Source organism: Polypterus senegalus, chromosome 2 (assembly GCF_016835505.1).
Source record: "Polypterus senegalus isolate Bchr_013 chromosome 2, ASM1683550v1, whole genome shotgun sequence".
NCBI classification, from domain to species: Eukaryota; Metazoa; Chordata; class Cladistia; order Polypteriformes; family Polypteridae; genus Polypterus; species Polypterus senegalus.
The window spans coordinates 175872377-175892339 of NC_053155.1; the positions used below are offsets into that span (position 1 = coordinate 175872377).

At 40.0% G+C, this 19963-nt stretch overlaps 1 protein-coding gene across 2 annotated transcripts in view; it reads right to left on the reverse strand.

Moving 5' to 3' along the window:
* LOC120523554 (diablo homolog, mitochondrial-like) overlaps positions 1-19963 on the reverse strand; it is a 54697-nt gene that overhangs the window by 17904 nt on the left and 16830 nt on the right. The window contains exon 4 of one of the 2 annotated variants that reach the window (XM_039744958.1): positions 15334-15444. The exons of the other annotated variant lie outside the window; for it this stretch is intronic. Coding sequence (XP_039600892.1) covers positions 15334-15444 — 111 coding nt within the window. The remainder of the gene's footprint in view (positions 1-15333; positions 15445-19963) is intronic. 2 annotated transcript variants of the gene reach the window in all.

The following is a 19963-nucleotide window of genomic DNA, read 5'->3' on the forward strand; positions in this document are numbered from 1 at the left end:
TGCACATCTTGATATAAGGTGTTGATCTCCTTAGGCCACACCCTCCCTCATTACACAAATACACGTCACCTGAGGTGCTTAAATCCAATAAGCATTCAAGTTAATACAGCTTGGAGTTGGAATATACACATTAAAAATGATGATATGGTCAAAATACTCACTTGCCTAATAATTGTGCACACAGTGTATAAATAAATGTTATCATTTAATTCAGTTCAATTTAATGTATTGTCTCTGTATTTTATTATAGTCTTTTTTTTTTTTTTAAACATACTTGAGATATATACTGCAATACAATTGAAAACACAAAGAGAATAGTAACATGCTGTGATGTATTTGTGGAAAATTGTTTTGTTTTAACACGGCATATAAATTTGTTCTTTACCCCTTGAGTTATTTTTTTTTTAACCCTTTGAAAATCAATGTTATTTGTACACTGTGAGCAACTGCAACAGGACACACACCACATTACCCGGGCTCCCTTTCAGACATTTTTCATTCCCAGGAATGAAACTGCTGTAATTCCCGGCAAACCGGGAACTGCCAAGCTTGCATATATAGCGTGTAAAAATCGATCAAGATATAACAGAGTTATAGTTGAAAACTGAAGACTTCACTGAAGTCTGTCAGACAACAGCTTTGAACATCCATTCATCCATCCATCCTCTTCCGCTTATCCGGGGTCGGGTCGCGGGGGCAGCAGCTTAAGCAGAGAGGCCCAGACTTCCCTCTCCCCGGCCACTTCTTCCAGCTCTTCCGGTAGAATTCCCAGGCCAGCCAGGAGACATAGTCCCTCCAGTGTGTCCTGGGTCTTCCCCGGGGCTTCCTCCCAGTTGGACGTGCCCGGAACACCACACCGGGTAGGCGTCCAGGAGGCATCCTGATCAGACGCTCAAGCCACCTCATCTGACCGCTCTCGATGCAGAGGAGTAGCGGCTCTACTCTGAGCCCCTCCCGGATGACTGAGCTTCTCACCCTATCTTTAATGGAAAGCCCAGACACCCTGCGGAGGAAACTCATTTCAGCCTCTTGTATTCGCAATCTCGTTCTTTCGGTCACTACCCATAGCTCATGACCATAGGTGAGAGTAGGAACCTAGATCGACTGGTAAATTGAGAGCTTTGCCTTACGGCTCAGCTCTTTTTTCACCACGACAGACCGATGCAGAGCCCACATCACTGCGGATGCTGCACCGATCAGCCTGTCAATCTCACGGTCCATTCTTCTCTCACTCGTGAACAAGACCCTGAGATACTTGAACTCCTCCACTTGGGGCAGGATCTCTTCCCCAACCCTGAGAGGGCACTCCACCCTTTTCCAGCTGAGGACCATGGTCTCGGACTTGGAGGTGCTGATTCTCATCCCAGCCGCTTCACACTCAACTGCGAACTGTTCCAAAGAGAGCTGAAGATCACGGAAGCAAACAGGACATCATCATTTGCAAAAAGCAGTGACCCAATCCTGAGTCCACCAAACCGGACCCCTTTAACACCCTGGCTGCGCCTAGAAATTCTGTCCATAAAAGTTATGAACAGAATCGGTGACAAAGGGCAGCCCTGGCGGAGTCCAACTCTCATGGAAACGGGCTCGACTTGCTGCCGGCAATGCGGACCAAGCTCTGACGCCAGTTGTACAGGGACCGAAACAGCTCTTATCAGGGGGTCCGGTACCCCATACACCCGGAGCACCCCCCACAGGATTTCCCGAGGGACACGGTCGAACGCCTTTTCCAAGTCCACAAAACACATGTAGACTGGTTGGGCAAACTCCCATGAACCCTCCAGGATTCTGCTAAGGGTGTAGAGCTGGTCCACTGTTCCGCGACCAGGACGAAAACCACACTGTTCCTCCTGAATCCGAGGTTCTACTATCCAACGGACCCAACAACAAACATCAACATCATCCATCAACAAACCTCCAATGAAGATGAAAAACATTGGACAACGTTTTCCCTTGCCCGGACGCGGGTCACCGGGGCCCCCCTCTGGAGCCAGGCCTGGAGGTGGGGCTCGATGGCGAGCGCCTGGTGGCCGGGCCTGCACCCATGGGGCTCGGCTGGGCACAGCCCGAAGAGGTAACATGGGTCCTCTTTCCCATGGGCTCACCACCTATGGGAGGGGCCAAGGAAGTTGGGTGCAGTTTGAGTTGGGTGGTGGCTGAAGACGGGGACATTAGCAGTCTGATCCTCGGCTAGAGAAACTGGCTCAGCTTTGAACAGCAACCTGAAATTGCAATGCGTCAGTCTGTTGAATCCGCACTATCTGTGCCAAGAAACTTGCCATCACAGAATGATGACAAGAAACTGGATGCATCAGTAAAAGCTGAAATGGCGGTGATTCAGAGCAATGGCAAGCATGGGCGTTGTTTAGAACAAGTGTACCTGTATCTGATGACTGTGCTGCCTACTTCAGTGGAGGCAGAGTTTGCTTTCTCAGTGGCTGGCATACTCTGCACGAAGTACGCTCTCGCCTGGATAAACCGCACACTGGACACGTTGTGCTTTCTACACTCTTATTACCGCAACTAACTAGATCAGGGGTGCCCACAGTTTTTCGGCTTGCAAACTACTTTTAAAATGACCAGGTCGAAATGATCTACCTACATTAATATATATATACTGAGTATACTTTATACATAAAATATATGTTGTCGTACCTTGCATAACTGAATAACCTTTATGGCACAATAACAATTCAATACATTTATGATCACTATAGTATTTGGATTTAATAATCTTCATGTGGGAAAAGGCTGACTCGCACAAATAAGTAGAGCCGAATAATGCAATCAAGGAGCTTTTGAATTCAGCCGAGTCAAAAATGACAGCTGTTTGATTAACTGCGATTTTAGTTCGCTCTCCTTTCTCTTTCTCAGATCGCTTTTCGGAAGGAAGTCAGCTTCGTAGTTTTTACGAACAGTTTGAAAGTTCCTTTCCACATTTTCCTTCCTTGGAATAGCAAAGATAGATTGACAGATCAGACAAATGCACTTCGATTGTGACATTGTGAGAAAAAAATCCTCTTCCAATTCCACATCCAGCCCATACCCTCCAAAAACTATTTTTGTTTTAAATCCCTTCTTTAGTCGATATAAATTGGAAGGCTAACTAGATCACTTAGATAGCCGGAGTTTTACAGTAGCTCACACGTTTGATCATGCGTGCAGGATGACCAGTGTGTTAGACGAAACAACATCTCAGACTGGCCACCCTGTATGTCAATCAAGTGGCAGCTTGGTTGGTGGCTTGGATGGCCGCTAGTTGGAGCTGCATGGACTCGGCAGCCTGGCTGGACGAATCTTCAGCCCCACCCAGAGGTGCAATTAGGACCAGGTGGTCAAGCACCTAGAACACTTCCGGGTGGGTTATAAAAAGGGCCAGCCACCACCACTCGAGGAGCCAGAGTAGGGTGGAGGAGGACAAGGTTGCCTGAGAGGATTGGTGGTGCAAGGTGAAGAGGTGTTGTTGTTTGTGCTTTTGGGACTGTGTATTGCCTGTGGGTCACAGGGAAGATGTGCGCCCACGGGTGAAGAAAGAAATAAAGTCCTTGTGTTTTTATACGTGTCTCCGTGTCGGCGCCTTTGTTACACAGGGCACCCCTGAACTAGATACATGTACTTATATGACAGCATGAACTGCTTGTTGATAAGGTTAGTCTTTTATTGGTGTCAACATATTGCGGTAGTTTTATTAAAAATAAGTGTCGGTCATTCTAAAACCGTTCACATGTGATATGCCCGTGCACTGTGTCAACTCCAGGAGTCTGGGACTCCTGAATTCCCGGGAATGGATAAACCCGTCCAGAAATGGATTACCTAATTATGAGCTTTTATAGTAAATAATCTATACTAATAAAAGGCAAAGCCATCACTCACTGACTGACTCAATCACTCACTCATCACTAATTCTCCAACTTCCCATGTAGGTAGAAGGCTGAATTTTGACATACTTATTCCTTATAGCTTACTTACAAAAGTTAAGCAGGTTTCATTTCAAAATTCTACACGTAACGGTCATAATGGTCGACAACGTTTGCCATGTTGAACTTTCTTATTTATGGCCCCATCTTCACGAAATTTGGTAGGTGGTTTCCCTGCGCTAACCAAAACCGATGTACGTACTTATTTCAGTGGTATGATGCCACTGTCGGCCGTTATATTGAACTTTCCAACGTCAGTAATTTTCCAACTTCCCGTGTAGGTAGAAGGCTGACATTTGGCAGGCTCATTCCTTACAGCTTACTTACAAAAGTTAAGCAGGTTTCATTTCGCCTGCAGCTCGGTCACCGTGTGAGGCGGCATTGGGTCCCCCATCCCAACACCTCCCACGTTGTTGGCTGCCTGCCTATATAAGGCCGTCCATCACTCTCTACATTCCCTTCCTTGCTTTGCCATGGGATTCACGCCTCCCTGCTGATAACTATAGCCTTTTTATTTAATCCACGGCTTCTCCGCTGTTTTATTGTTCGTTTATTATGATTATAGTTATTGTGTAGGTATTTTAGACTTACTTTACATCGCTCAGGTACCCATTTCCTTTATCATTCCAACCATACCTCCATTAACATGTCTATCGAGGTGATCACCATCGATCAAAGAACTGACACTTACCAAGTAGTTTCCATGCCCGGAGATGGCACCTGCCTTTTCCATTCTCTTTGTTACATATTGCACGGCCATATCAGGCTCACTCTTGATATCCGGAGGAACATTGTGTCTTATGTATTGAATGACTGTGACAGGTTCAAGGTGTGGACTGATGACGGTACAAGAGATAATTATACTACACAGGAGCACTACAAGAGTGAAATGCTTAAGCCCTTCACCTATGGTTCTGCATGTGAGTTGATGGCTGCCACTGAATTGTTCAGTTGTCGCTTTCAAGTGTACCAAAATGGCCAAATATTCTGCACCTTTCGACAGCCACCAATGCCTCTTAAACATCTTAGATTCACAGGTGACAATTTCAGTAGTGGACACTTTGATGTTTATGAATGTTTAAACTCTCAAAAGCTGGATGTGAAGTTATCGATGAAGCCGGTTGTATGCTTACAATGCTTGACAGATGCCGAATGTCACTTCAACACAAGTCCTGCAAATACTGTCGTAATTGAAACAAACCATGAAACTCAAACCGATTATGACAGCAGCAATCCAAGCTGTGAGATTTCAGACAAGACTACTTTTCACATGGCCAACTGTACGTTGCATGCTCAAGAGTAAACTCAGCGCACAGCTTGGTCATATTACAACCGGAGGGCCGAACTGACAATGTGGTACACAAACAACAAATAATTATTGGTATATTTTCCCTCAGTTTAAAAAGGTTTTCTTCTTAATAAAAATTTTAAGGGCTACTTCGCCGATGTGAAGCGCGGGTATTTTGCTAGTTAGGAATATTTATATTTTAATACTTTTATAGGATTAAATATTCAAGATAGCAGTCCACCCCCAGAATATTCCCTCTAAGGAGGAAAGGTTGATTTTAAATTCTTTTCAGTTTGCAAAAGTTATTTTCATGGCAGCAAGGGTTATATGCCAATATTTTTAATATTGTGAGTCAAACCGAATGCTTTTCCCTTGGTATATATTAAGACTGATAGTATTTTATATTGTGATGAATTACTTTTTATGATGGATATGTTTTAAATTGATGGAATCTACAACAGTGGCCAAACTAGATACAACTATGGAGGGAATATTTTTATTGAGGCATCTATTTTGTGTATAATATATACAATAAATGGAAACTTGAACATTGTGGTTACCACCTGCAGAATTCACTTTGACCTTTAAAATCAAATTGGCCAAGATACAACCACAGACTGGATTAAAACAACCATCTGTTTTACTGCTAGCATTATTGCTGATAATTAGAACCCCCAACAAAACAGGTCTAACAACTCGGGAGATATTAATATGGGATCGATAAGTAACATTCAGCACTTAAAGATGAAGTATTGCAATGCTGACTAACATTGAGCAAAAATTTCAAGTTCTTTACACCTGTAGGTAAAAGTTGCTTTTCCTAGCCCATCACACATTTATAGTACTTGAATTTGAACCTGCAGATTGGGCTGTAAGAAAGGTATGCAAACAAACGATTGTTTGAATGCATGGAGAAACAAGTCTTAACAGAGAGGGTATCAAGCCGTGGACCAGGCTATTGACTAATTGACTACTGGACAACATATCCAAGTTCCAGTCCAAAGAATCATGGGTCCCTGCTACTAATTGTGCTGGTGATCATTGATGCTGAAAGATTATCGTACGTCCCAAATTGCAGATGGCATCTGTCCGCATTGGAACAAGTGTTTTAGATAGTAATATCCTTTGCTTTGAGGTATTGGATTCAAAACCTATCATAATAAATCTCCATTATAGAAGGAATTTTATCACACCCTAATATCTATTTTTCTGAAGCAACATCTTTCAAAAATTATTTGAACCACAGAGTTATGGATGATATAAGAAGAAAAGCTCACTATGTGCAAGCACGGCAGGGCAGATGAATTCTTTTCACAAGCAACATGTATTTACTGAATATTTGCAAATACTGTTTCATTAATGGAAATAACGCATGATTAATCTGAATTTAAAACTGTTTAAGATTTAACCAGTACCACAATTGGATAATATAATTAAATATTTTAGAAAATGTGATTAGCATAACTTGGTCAGAACATCACCCCATTGATACTTAATGTGACAAGTTACCTTTAAGGATTCATGTTTTAATGTAACATGGACTGCATCCATCCTCACTACCCACCTCCTGTATTTAACAGAATTTAACACATGACTACTATATTATTACATTAGTGATTATCGTCCCATTAGCACTAACAGCATTACCAGTTAAAATCAGTTTAACTTGACCATTACTTGTTATTGATTTTTAACTATGGAATGAATAACACAGAATTTAACATAAAGTGAAATTTGTTAATTGAAAAGAATGATAGTAAATGTATGGGATGGTATATAAAAAGTATGTTGGGACTAGGGATTCTTAGGACAAAATGTCTAGATCCATTATTATAGATAGAGATAGTTTAAACTACCATTATGGTGGCAATACAGGACAAATAAATAATATTGTTGTTGTTGAGATGGAGTGCTTTATGCAGAGACTATACGTTGTGAATTGGGAGACCCCAATACAAGCCAAAGATCCCAGCTGGTGGCAGAAGATTTTAACTTCAATAAGTAGCTTGAAGAAACAGAAACAAAAAAAATTTTCATATGTTACTAATTTAGTTTTTTTCTCTCTGTCATGTTCATGCTCCCCCCGATCTGACACTGCTAGTTTTCAAATATTCAGTTGTATATTATTGGTTTGTTATTCAGTTGTATTCTTGAATAAAAGCACACTTATTTTGTGGATTTGTTAAAGACTCAAATTAAATGTATGTTTTAAGCATATAATATTAATAATAATAATAATATCTCGCCGCTCAAAGTGCTAAATGCAGGAAGGACCTGGGATTGAACCAGCAATAGCTTGACTATGAAACAGCAGCTCTTTCCCCACGACCAGCGAAGCAGACAACTATAAGACTGCTGTGTTTCCATTGTGAAAGACACAAACATACACATGCATGCAAAACTTCTTTACGTATCGACTGATATTTCGGCCTCAGCTTTCATGCATTGACAGCAACAAGTAAATTGAACAACTTCTTTTTCTTCGGTTTTATTCTTGAATACAAGCACACTTGTTTGGTTATAGTTTTTGTGAAAGTGTTTATTTGATATTTGGACTTCGCCCATCACACACTTCAAGCCAACATTTTGTCGTTATTTCTATAACATGTGAAAAAATTTTCTGTTTTAGTTATGAGTTCAACATTTCTGGCCTTGATTTCCTGACATTCGACATTTACACAGATTGTTGTAGACATGGAATACACATGAAATGGATGTATTTCAAATAACTACATATTATTTTCCTATATAATTCCAGACACCTCACTCCCACACAAACAGACTTCAGCTGTGAGACTTTTGTGTCTGAGTTCAGATGCCTTAGTGGAACATAGGATAGCAGGTTGCATGCCTGAGGCTGATTAACACATTTGCAAAACAAAGGCGTTATCGGTGGGCATTTGATGCAGTGATGAGGAGGTGCGCGTAAAATTAAGGTGGCCCAGCATTATGAATATCTGCGCAAGCTTCAAGGATTCTAGTGTCTGATTTCCTTGGATTAATTGAACTGGGTGCGAATCAAACTGCACAGGACATATTTGACAGTCTTGTGAATCTTTTCTGTGGCTTAGGATTGGATGAATGTAAGTCAAAATTGGTTTCAGTTTGCACAGATGGGGCTGCTGCCAATGTCAGTATGTACAATGAAACTGTGCTAAAACGTCAGATGGCTGTGCGCACATCCTCGAAAACTGCACGAAGTCAGTTGACTGAATGGTTCCATTCTGTGAGACATTTAATCATTCCATTGTGAAACTGCTGACATATTATTTACATAAAAGTGGTGCAAAAAATAGAAGTACTAAAAAAACTAAGTGGTGGGAATGGCATTGCCTTTGTGAAAGATGAGACTATTAAAATATTAAGTTACCTGCTACTCAAATTCAGCTAGCTACAACTGATAACACTAGCCTACAGGAAGTCTGCACAGCAGGTTTTCACTGTTTTCTGGCCAACATGTTGGACATTGGCAGCATTTTGCAGCTCACGTCTCTCAGATTTCAGCAGGAAAGGCTGACCATTGGTGAATGCAAAGCTGAACTGACGGCAGCCATTGGACAGTTCACACTTTTGCTTGATGGTGAGGGCAAGTACAGGAAAGACACCAATGGGACCAATGCTGATGCTGGCAGGAAAAGGTTCATGTGCTGAGTGATTTAAATCATGAGTTTGAAATTAAATATGAATCTCTCAAGTACAGATTCCACCTGTCACATACTTGCCTCTCATCTCTGATGAATATACATGTGTCCAAGATGACCACAGAGACATTTGACCCAAATACTAATATGGAACTATGGAAGCAAACAGCTCATTGTAGGATCAACCAGGAAGCAGTGAGTACATTTTCTGCTAACACAGAAGAGGCCAGTGGGGAAGGCAGAAAAAAAGAGGAGGCGGCAGAGGAACATGAGGAGGATGCATAGTCAGATAATGACCTCTAAAGGGTACCAAACAACATCTTCTAATGCAACACTGAGAACCTGAAAAAAAACATATGTGCACCCCTGGGTAAAACAAAACAACTATGATATTATTCAAGAATAAACCTTGAAAAAAATATTTTTTTCAATTTACATGTTCCTGTCAATGTGAAAAAAAAAGAGCCCAAATATAATTTTTGTATGAGATAAACACATTTGAATGCATGTGTGTGTATTTCACAGTGTAAACACAGCTGTGTTTCAGATATGCTCAGGTGGTGCACAGTTAGAGTTGCTGCAGTTTCTTGGTTCGAATCCCAAGTCCTCCCTGCATTTAGCTCTTTCACTAGTGAGCAGCTATTATCATATTTATTATATTATATAATAAAAACATACATTAGTTCGGAGTCTGTAACAGCCTGTGTAAATTTATAGTACTTGTAAAAGGAAGGAATAAAAGCACACACTCAAGCATAGGTGAATCATTTCTTCTTGGTATCTTCTTGTCAATTGAACATTTTTTTTTAAATTCAGTTTTATTCTTGAATTAACGCACACTTGTTTTGCTGTACCACATCTTTACCACACTTCTCCCGATCTGACACTGTTAGTTTTCAAATAAAGAACATGGTATAACGAAACAAGGTAAATGATATATTCTTATTTGAAATAAATACATTTCATGTGTGTTTGGTGTCTACAACAATCTATGCAAATGTAGGATGAAACAGGAAATGTGAGGCAAGAACTGCTGAACACATATATAAAATACAAAATATTTCATATGTTATAGTAATAACAACATACTGTATTATAACCCGGCCACAGGGGATGGACAAACCAGTGTGTTTCTTTGTGCCAGTCCCAAGCCCGGATAAATGGGGAGGGTTAAGTCAGGAAGGGCATTCTGTGTAAAATTTTGCCAAATAAATATGCAGACAACAATACAAATTGTCAATTTGGTACAATTCATACCGGATCAGTCGAGCCCCGGGTTAACAACAAACGCCACTAAATACTGTTAGCCAACAGGGTGCTGGCAGAAATTGGGCTACTGTTGGCCGAAGAAGGAGAAGAAGGGGTGAAGAGGCAGGGGGAAAGTAAACAGAGTGGAACTAAGGGTAGGAACTTTGAATGTTGGCAGTATGACTGGTAACGGGAGACAGCAGATATGATGGAGAAAAGCAAGGTTGAAATATTGTGCGTGCAAGAGACTAAATGGAAGGGGAGTAAAGCCAGGTGGATCGGAGGTGCATTCAAATTGTTCTATTATGGTGTGGATGGGACGAGAAATGGGGTAGGAGTTATTCTGAAGGAAAAGTATGTCAAGAGTGTTTTGGAGGTGAAAAGAGTGTCGGCAGAGTAATGATTATGAAGCTGGAAATTGGAGGTTTGATGATGAATGTTGTTAGTGCATATGCACAGCAAGTTGGGTGTGCAATAGGTGAGAAAGAAGATTTTTGGAGTGAGTTGGATGAAGTGATGAACAGTGTACCCAAGGGACAGAAAGTGGTGATTGGAGCGGATTTCAATGGGTATGTTGATGAAGGGAACAGTGGAGACGAGGAGGTGATGGGTAGGTATGGTGTCAAGGAGAGGAATGAAGAAGGTCAGAGGATAGTGGATTTTGCCGAAAGGATGGACATGGCTATGGTGAATACGTATTTTAAGAAGAGGGAGGAACATAGGGTTACGTACAAGAGTGGAGGAAGATGCACACAGGTAGATTAAATCCTATTCAGGAGAGTTGATCTGAACGAGACTGTAGACTGCAAAGTGGCGGCAGGAGAAAGTGTAGTTAAGCAGCATAGGATGGTGGACTGTAGGATGATGCTGGAGATCAAGAAGAGGAAGAGAGTGAGGGCAGAACCAAGGATCAAATGGTGGAAGTTGAAAAAGGAAGACTGCAAGGTTGAGTTTAGGGAGGAGGTCACACAGGCACTAGGCAGTGTAGCAGATGTAGTAAGGGTGACAGCAAGAAGGGTGCTTGGTGTGACATCTGGAAAGAGGAAGGAGGAAAAGGAAACATGGTGGTGGAATGAGGAAATACAGGAGAGTATACAGAGGAAGAGGATGGCAAAGAAGAAGTGGGATAGTCAGAGAAATGCAGAAAGTAGAAAGAGTACAATGAGATAAGGCGCAAGCTGAAGAGAGAGGTGGCGAAGGCTAAAGAAAAGGCTTATGATAAGTTGTATGAGAGGTTGGACACTAAGGAGGGAGGAAAGGACCTGTACCGATTGTCTAGATAGAGGGACCGAGCTGGGAAAGATGTGAAGCAGGTTAGGGTTATAAAGGATAAAGATGGAAACTTACTCACAAGCGAGGAGAGTATGTTGAGCAGATGGAAAGAGTACTCTGAGAGGCTGATGAATGAAGAGAACGAGAGAGAGAGATGAGGTTGGATGATGTGGAGATAGTGAATCAGGAAGTGCAATGGATTACCAAGGAGGAAGTAAGGACAGCTATGAAGAGGATGAAAAATGGAAAAGCCGTTGGTCCAGATGACATACCTACGGAAGCATGGAGGTGTCTAGGAGAGATGGCAGTGGAGTTTTTAAGAGAAAGAAAGTGCACCACAGATGCAATGTTTGCTCTGAGGATGTTAATGAAGAAGTTTTGAGAAGGCCAGAATGAGCTGCATTGTGTCTTTGTGGACCTGGAGAAAGCATATGACAGGGTGCCTCGAGAGGAGCTATGGTATTGTATGAAGAAGTTGGCAGTGGCAGAGAAGTATGTAAGATTTGTACAGGATATGTATGAGAGAAGTGTGACAGTGGTGAAGTCTGCGGTAGGAGTGACGGATGCATTCATGTTAGAGGTGGGATTACATCAGGGATCGGCTCTAAGCCCTTTCTTATTTGCAATGGTGATGGACAGGTTGCCAGACGAGATTAGACAGGAGTCCCCGTGGACTATGATGTTTTCTGATGACATTGTGATTAGTAGCGATAGTAGGGAGCAGGTTGAGGAGACCCTGGAGAGGTGGAGATATGTTCTAGAGAGGAGAGGAATGAAGGTCAGTAGGAACAAGAACGAATACATGTGTGTAAATGAGAGGGAGGTCATTGGAATGGTGAGGATGCAGGGACTAGAGTTGGCGAAAGTAGATGAGTTTAAATACTTTGGATCAACAGTACAGAATAATGGGGATTGTGGAAGAGAGGTGAAAAAGAGAGTGCAGGCAGGTTGGAACGGATGGAGAAGAGAGTCAGGAGTAATTTGTGACAGATTGGTATCAGCAAGAATGAAAGGGAAGGTCTACAGGACAGAAGTGAGACCAGCTATGTTATATGGGTTGGAGACAGTGGCACTGACCAGAAAGCAGGAGACAGAGCTGCAGGTAGCAGAGTTAAAGATGCTAAGATTTGCACTGGGTGTGACGAGGATGGATAGGATTAGAAATGAGTACATTAGAGGGTCAGCTCAAGTTGGACTGTTGGGAGACAAAGTCAGAGAGGCGAGATTGCGTTGGTTTGGACATGTGCAGAGGAGAGATGGGTATATTGGGAGAAGGATGCTAAGGATAGAGCTGCCAGGGAAGAGGAAAAGAGGAAGGCCTAATCGAAGGTTTATGGATGTAGTGAGATAGGACATGCAGGTGATGGGTGTAACAGAACAAGATGCAGAGGACAGAAAGATATGGAAGAAGATGATCTGCTTTGGTAACCCCTAATGGGAGTAGCCAAAAGAAGAAAAAGAAGAATGTGACGTGTAGCCCAAATATCATATAAACATTTTCACAAAAGGTGTGCTTTTATTTAAGAATGAAACCAAAGAAAAACAAATTGTTCAAGTGACATATTGCTGTGAATGTGTAAAAACTGATGCCCAAATATCAGCCCGTACAAACCAAAGACATTTGAATGCATGTGTGTGTTTGTGTGTTTCATTTTCAACCACATCAACCAGATATGCAGGAAGGACAATGAATATGCTGCTGCCTCATTGACAGAAGGAAATAATAATAGCATTCCATCGCTCATAGATGTTACAGTTCCGCCCTTATCCAGAAACTGCTCCATAAGCTTCTTGACAACATTTTTGGAAAGTCTTTGTCACGTGGGGCAACTATGGTCCTTTCCTGAATAAGGAGTTGCATTGAACATGAACGTTTCAATTGTTTTGGCAAGTCTACATTCTGTTGAATCATTACAGAGGACTTTGCATATAAACCCCTCATGTGCCGCCCTTGAAAAAGATTCCACCATTACGAGTATGAATATAGACTGGGAATATTATTACATAAATATACAGACTGTTACAGACTAAAATCAAGAGTATATGTTTACTGTATCAAATGTCACCAGTTTAAGATGATATACGCAAACATACACATGCTTGCGAATGTCTTTATTTTGTACAGACTGATATTCTTAGTGTCTTCTATTCTGAAACAAGGTACAATGGAAACATCCACCTCCAGTTAAAGATATTTCAAGATGCAAGGGATGCTCCATACTAGCGTTTAGAACTGGCAGCACCACGGTGACTGTGTATGCACCTAAGAAGTCTCATATGTACTATAGCAATCGTTGTCGCTTCCTACAAGAAGCATTTCCTGAATATAAAACACTTTCAAACAAAGTAAAATGAAGCAAGTGTGCTTTTATTCAAGAATAAAACTGAATAAAAATAAACTGTTCAAATGATGTTGCTGTGAGCTCTAAATTAGAATTCTGGCTGGGGAGGATAAATACAGTTTGCTACTGTGTCAGGAAGGTCATTCAGTTGGCTGAGTGGGGGATGGGTGAGTGAAGGCACAGTGCTGCTAATCGACACATTTGCAAAATAAAGGCAAATGTGATAATGACATTGGAGGTTCCTTGTGTATGTCAGGAAAATTAATGTGGACAGGGACAATGAAAATTTTCACAGGCTTCAGGTATTCTAGTGTTAATGGAACAAAGGTGGTAACCTACTATAGCATAGATCACAAGTGAAGATAAATCAGGGCAACTTATTGGATGTGAGCATGAGGATGCAAGCAAGACTGTTTATATGAGGAGTCTCTCTGGTCATTGTTGTATAAGTCTTTGCGACTAAGATAGTAGCTTTTGAGGTTTAAAAATTATTCGTTGTGCTGTATTTGTCATCACCAACAGTATTAAATAGTCTGATCACAAATACAAAATATAGGACTAGGTAAATTTTTGTAAACTAACATAGCTAACATTTACTGGATAACACAGCAACTAGTTACTTTAACAAAGGAAAAAGTATGACATTAAGCAAACAGTTGAATACAATGTTTTATCATCATACTTAGAAGTTATGAATTTATGGGACACAAATCTGAGATTTATAAAGGAAAGCATGTAATGCCAATATCATCCACACAATTGATACAATTAGAAACAGAGTTAGTAGAAGAACTAGTCAACTTCAAGTTAAAGTAGGACTTTAAGAAATCCCAAAGGAGGGACTGTGAGAGAATAATTTGGAGTTAACAATACTTACCGGTAAGTATTTTGGTTTGCAGTACATATTCAAATATTTGTTTTAGAAATGTCATGAAGAGAACCACTAAAATGATTAAGTAAATAAAATACAACAATGTACTAGAAGAATGGTTGATGTAATACAAAATGTACTAGTAGATGATTATGAGATCATTAGATGTCTCAAACAGCAAGACTGGACAGTTGTCATATACACAGATATTTCAAGGGTGATAGTGAAACCTAAGAGATATGGGAAGAACAAGAGTGTAGTAAAATAGACTTTTATTTAGATAAGTTATTTGGGTTTGTAAGCCAACAAACCAAGCAGAATAAATGTCAGGATTAATTTAGCACCGTTATGTAAATTCAGTTGTTTATAAAAATGGACCTCTGCCAATTTTTTGATTATTCTGTAATATAATACAGTGATGAATGCTCCCTCTTCAGCATTTGATGTAGAGAAAATACAAGACCCAATGTACAAGTTTCCTCCTTCCTGGTTCCTGTCTCAAATATTTCTTTCTTTCCAAATTTTATTTCTTCCATACAGAGTTCTTGGAACATCAAGAAACAAAGATTTACTGTGTTGAATGGACGGGAAATATGCAAGCAGATTCCTTGAAACTAACTGGAGTAACATGGAATCGGTACCGGAATCGCCCAGTTCAGTAAAATCAGTGATTGGTATCAGCCTTATAAAACCTGATCAGAGCATCCTTAATTCATGCATTACAAAATTAACTTAAAATCACTTAAATACCTACTTCCACACGAAGACTAATTATAACTTGCCATATTTCATTCTCCTCCTTTGGATTCATTTTTCCAATCATATTTATGTAACGTTTCTGAAGGGAAATCAAGGTATATACTGCCTAAAAGAGAAAAAAACAATCCTTCAAAATAAAAAAAGGGAAGCACCTAATCATACAGTCAAAATAAGTTTTAATTTAACTCTCTCAGGATTCATCAGTTGTAAACCTGACAGAGGCAAATCTTTAGGAGATATAATCTGGGAAAAAAAGGCACATTTAACTCATATGCCATAGACATGTATTTATCGAAAGCACTGAACAGAATTTATTCAATTATAAAATTAGTTAACTAGTAGCAAAGATTGTAAAAGGTTTTAAAGGAAAGTTTAAAAGGAAAGATTTACGTTGTAAATACATATCTTGACTTCCTGTTAAGTGTGCAGTTGATTTAGTTATAAATACATACACATAATACATAATATTATATATTTACATATAAAATTGTAAATAGTTTAGCCACTACATTCCCACTTTTAATTTAGACTATAAATATAAACATACTTTGAAGAATACAGTATGGTCTTAATATTTTTTGGATTATATAAAAAAAAAAACAAAACGGGAGGCATATACTTTACTATAGACATTGTCATACATGCGTGTTTAGGGGACAACCAAAGGGCCTGAATAAATGTAGTTTCATGCCGGACCAGGGGGTGGCGAAGTGCGCTAATTCTCTCCCTCAATTCCTTACAGACCATTCTCAGGAAATCCCGGCCCGTTTTGGGATGGTCAATGACGTCATTTCTGGTTCTGGTCCTGATGACATCACTTACCCCGTGAGGGTTTAAAAGCCGCCATCTTAAAGATGATACTCAGTTCTGTTTTGGACTCAGTTGTGTAAACATGTCTTTGTCTTTTGACAGATTTTGCAGCCAGGAAATAATATACGGGTGGCTGCCCCAAACCTTCCCAATGTCTCTTGGTTATTGTTGTGACAACATATAAATCAATAATGAATATTTTAGCCTAGTACAGCTGCTTGTAAGGCTTTTTATATTGCAATAATATGTAATAATTAAAGCCACTGTGATTTTATGTTTATGCTCTTTTTTCCTGTACTTAAGCAAATACACCTTGCATTTAAATCTATATATATCTATACTAATAAAAGGCAAAGCCACTCACTCACTCACTCACTCATCACTAATTCTCCAACTTCCCGTGTAGGTAGAAGGCTGAAATTTGGCAGGCTCATTCCTTACAGCTTACTTACAAAAGTTGGGCAGGTTTCATTTCGAAATTCTACGCCTAATGGTCATAACTGGAAGGTATTTTTCTCCATTAACTGTAATTGGGTTGAGCTGGAAAGACGTGGGGGGGGGGCGGAGTTTCGTGTGACATCATCACGCCTCCCACGTAATCACGTGAACTGACTGTCAACACAGTGCGTAGAAAACCAGGAAGACCTCCAAAAAGCGCTTAAGAAAACATGCATTATATACAGTAATTGAGAAGGCAGCGAAACAATAAGAAGCGAGCGAGTGACATATACTACCATATTCATGAGTGCTGCTACCTCGGAAAGAAAGCAAGGTGTAAACCTAAACTTTAAATTAAGTTCATAGACAGGCTACGCTGGCGTTTCACATGCCCACAGGTAATGCGGGATACAAGTTTAATGAGAGGGCGACGGGATATAAACGAGAGTTTTGATCACTTTGTAACTAAGTTAAAATTGTAGGTGAAGGGGTGTGCTTATGCAAATTCAGAGACTGTGTTTGTGGGGGATTGACAGTTAAAGGCGGGTGGGGGAGTCACGTCATCATCTCCCCTCCCATTCATCTATTTCGCTCTGAGCTGAGCTCCGCTCACGCCGTCTTCCGAAGCAACTTCGTCAGACTGCCACCAAATACTCACAGAAAAATCCACAAGTTAATACACACGCTGTCTCTAGAGTTTCTACACACTGAATCCTCCAGGCACTACTTACAAAAGGTCACATTGACAATCGTGTTACGTTATTTTTAAAATCTTTCCTTTTCTTAGCACAAGCACAGCTGAGAAGCTTGATGCATGTGCTCCATAACGTTAAAAATAATGCATTTAATCACACTTTGCATTACAAGCAAAGGGAGCTTTTGTCAATGCATGATTTCCTGGTACACGATTACATTGATCAAGCGCATCCCGATTCATTTTACCCTCGCACCACCTTAGTTTGAGAAGAAGTATGAAAAATATGAGGTTAACACAGAAAAACAGATCACCAATTCAAGCTTTATGAATAATCGATTAAGCCATCAATAATTGTTTTGGTAAAGCCATCCTCCTTCCATTTTATAATTTTTCCGCCACTAGCCATGATTAAATGAGCGGTAAAAAGTAAGAGCAAAGCGAGGGTGACTTATTTAGGCAGGCATATATATGACAGCAACACTCATGACAATGTCAATCATGTTACGTTATTATTAAAATGTTTCCTTTTCTTTTCATTACTTCTTTAACACACTACTTCTCCGCTCGAGGCGGGTATTTTGCTATATATATATATATGAATGACCTCCAAAGAGCGCTGAGACTTTTGATATCATGAGCGTGTCTGCAAAACTGGGGTCTCCTGCCCAGCAAAAGTCGAGCAGCCAGCGCTGCATAGCTGTGCCGGCCTTTGAGACGCTGACTGCGCTTCTGCCTTAAGTCAAAGTGAACACTTTTAATTTTTTTCATCCTCCCCCTGCGCTATAGCCCAGACAAGTGCAAACACGGGACCCCTTTTCTACACCACGGCAAAATAATATTAAGGCGATTCACACTTTCTTTTGCACGTATACGATTATGAGGTCCTCAGCTCGGATTATGAAGACACGCACAGGGTGGAGGACTGACAGTGCCATCACAGCCGATTAATGGCGGGGACGTCTCACCAGTCTACACAAGACCCACGCGACTGTCCCCAAAAGGCGATCATAACGTCAGCGAACACATCTCTCTATACTATATAAAAGAAAAAGGCAACTTTCCTTTCTTTACACCTTTTTTTCTTTTATCCCAAACCAAAGCCTTTCTCTCTTAACACTGCAGAGGACACAAAACTAATTTTCTTTAAATGCCGGTAAGGCACATTACCAGAGGCACAAATTTGAGCGTTCACATAGAAAATGTAATTTCAATGTACCTGTACTTCTTAAAACGTTAATGTTTTACTGTTTAATAACTTATAGACTATAATTTATTATTTTTCCCTTGCACTCAGTGACCAAACCTATACACACACATATAGACACATACAAACATACACACAAGTATATGTATGTGTATATATATACACACACACACACATACATACACACATATATATAATTTGTGTGTGTGTATGTATGTATGTGTGTGTATATATGATGTAGATATGTATATATATATATATATATATATATATATGTGTATATGTAGATATGTATATAGATATGTAGATATGATATAGATATGTATGTATGTATGTATGTATGTATGTGTGTGTGTATATATATATGACAGCAGCAATCCAAGCTGTGAGAAAACAGTAAAAGGAGGCGTGTCAGGCGTCAGTGGTACATTTTCTGATGCAGCTACCAAAACAACTTTGTGACGCTGCCGCCAAATACACAAAACAATTACTTTGACAATCATGTTACATTATTTTTAAAATGTTTCCTTTTCTTTTCATAACTTCTTTAACACATGACATCGCTGCAAAGCTGGTTATTTTGCTGTATATATATATATATATATATATCACAGCGACACTCATAACAGTGACAAAACAATTACATTGACAATCATGTTACGTTATTTTAAAATGTTTCCTTTTCTTTCTCTTTCCTTCTTTAACACACTACTTCTCCGCTACCAAGCGGGTATATATATATATATATATATATATATATATATATATATATATATATATAGAGATAGATAGATAGATAGATAGATAGATAGATATGAGAACAACACTCATATCAATGACAAAACAATTACATTAACAACCATGTTACATTATTTTTAAAATTTTTCCTTTTCTTTTGGTACCTTCTTTAACACACTACTTCTCCGCTGCGGCTTGGTATTCTACTAGTATATATATATATATATATATATATATATATATAAACTCTTTTCGTTTTTGAAACGGAAATTACGTATGACCACGCGAAATGGAAATTACGTATGACCACAGAACATATTATAATACAGGAATTAATCACTTCGTTTGTGGACGCCATTTTTATATTGTCTTTACGAATTGTTATTTGTGTGAGAGTTATTTTACTGATATTGAAAAGAAATAAACACAAACACACTGATCTACCCCATAGAAGTGCGCCCCGCGTTGCCCTCTCCCAGCCCTCCTATCTGGACTCCAGCGTTGAGCCGTCCGCCGCCAGGCGCTTTCTGACAGAGAAGTTTTATTTATTCGTCCACGTCACTGTCGCGGAAACTGCCACATTGTAACTTTTTTTTAATTGCCAGTACGTCTCTCTACTTTTTAACTGCGCCGAGCTGTAAACAATGTGAAGACAAGACCGCCTTCAGCGACGACGGGTCATGAGAACAAATTGGACGCTGAAAGGTGTGGAATGTCGGGCTCCTCCACTGGGTCGAG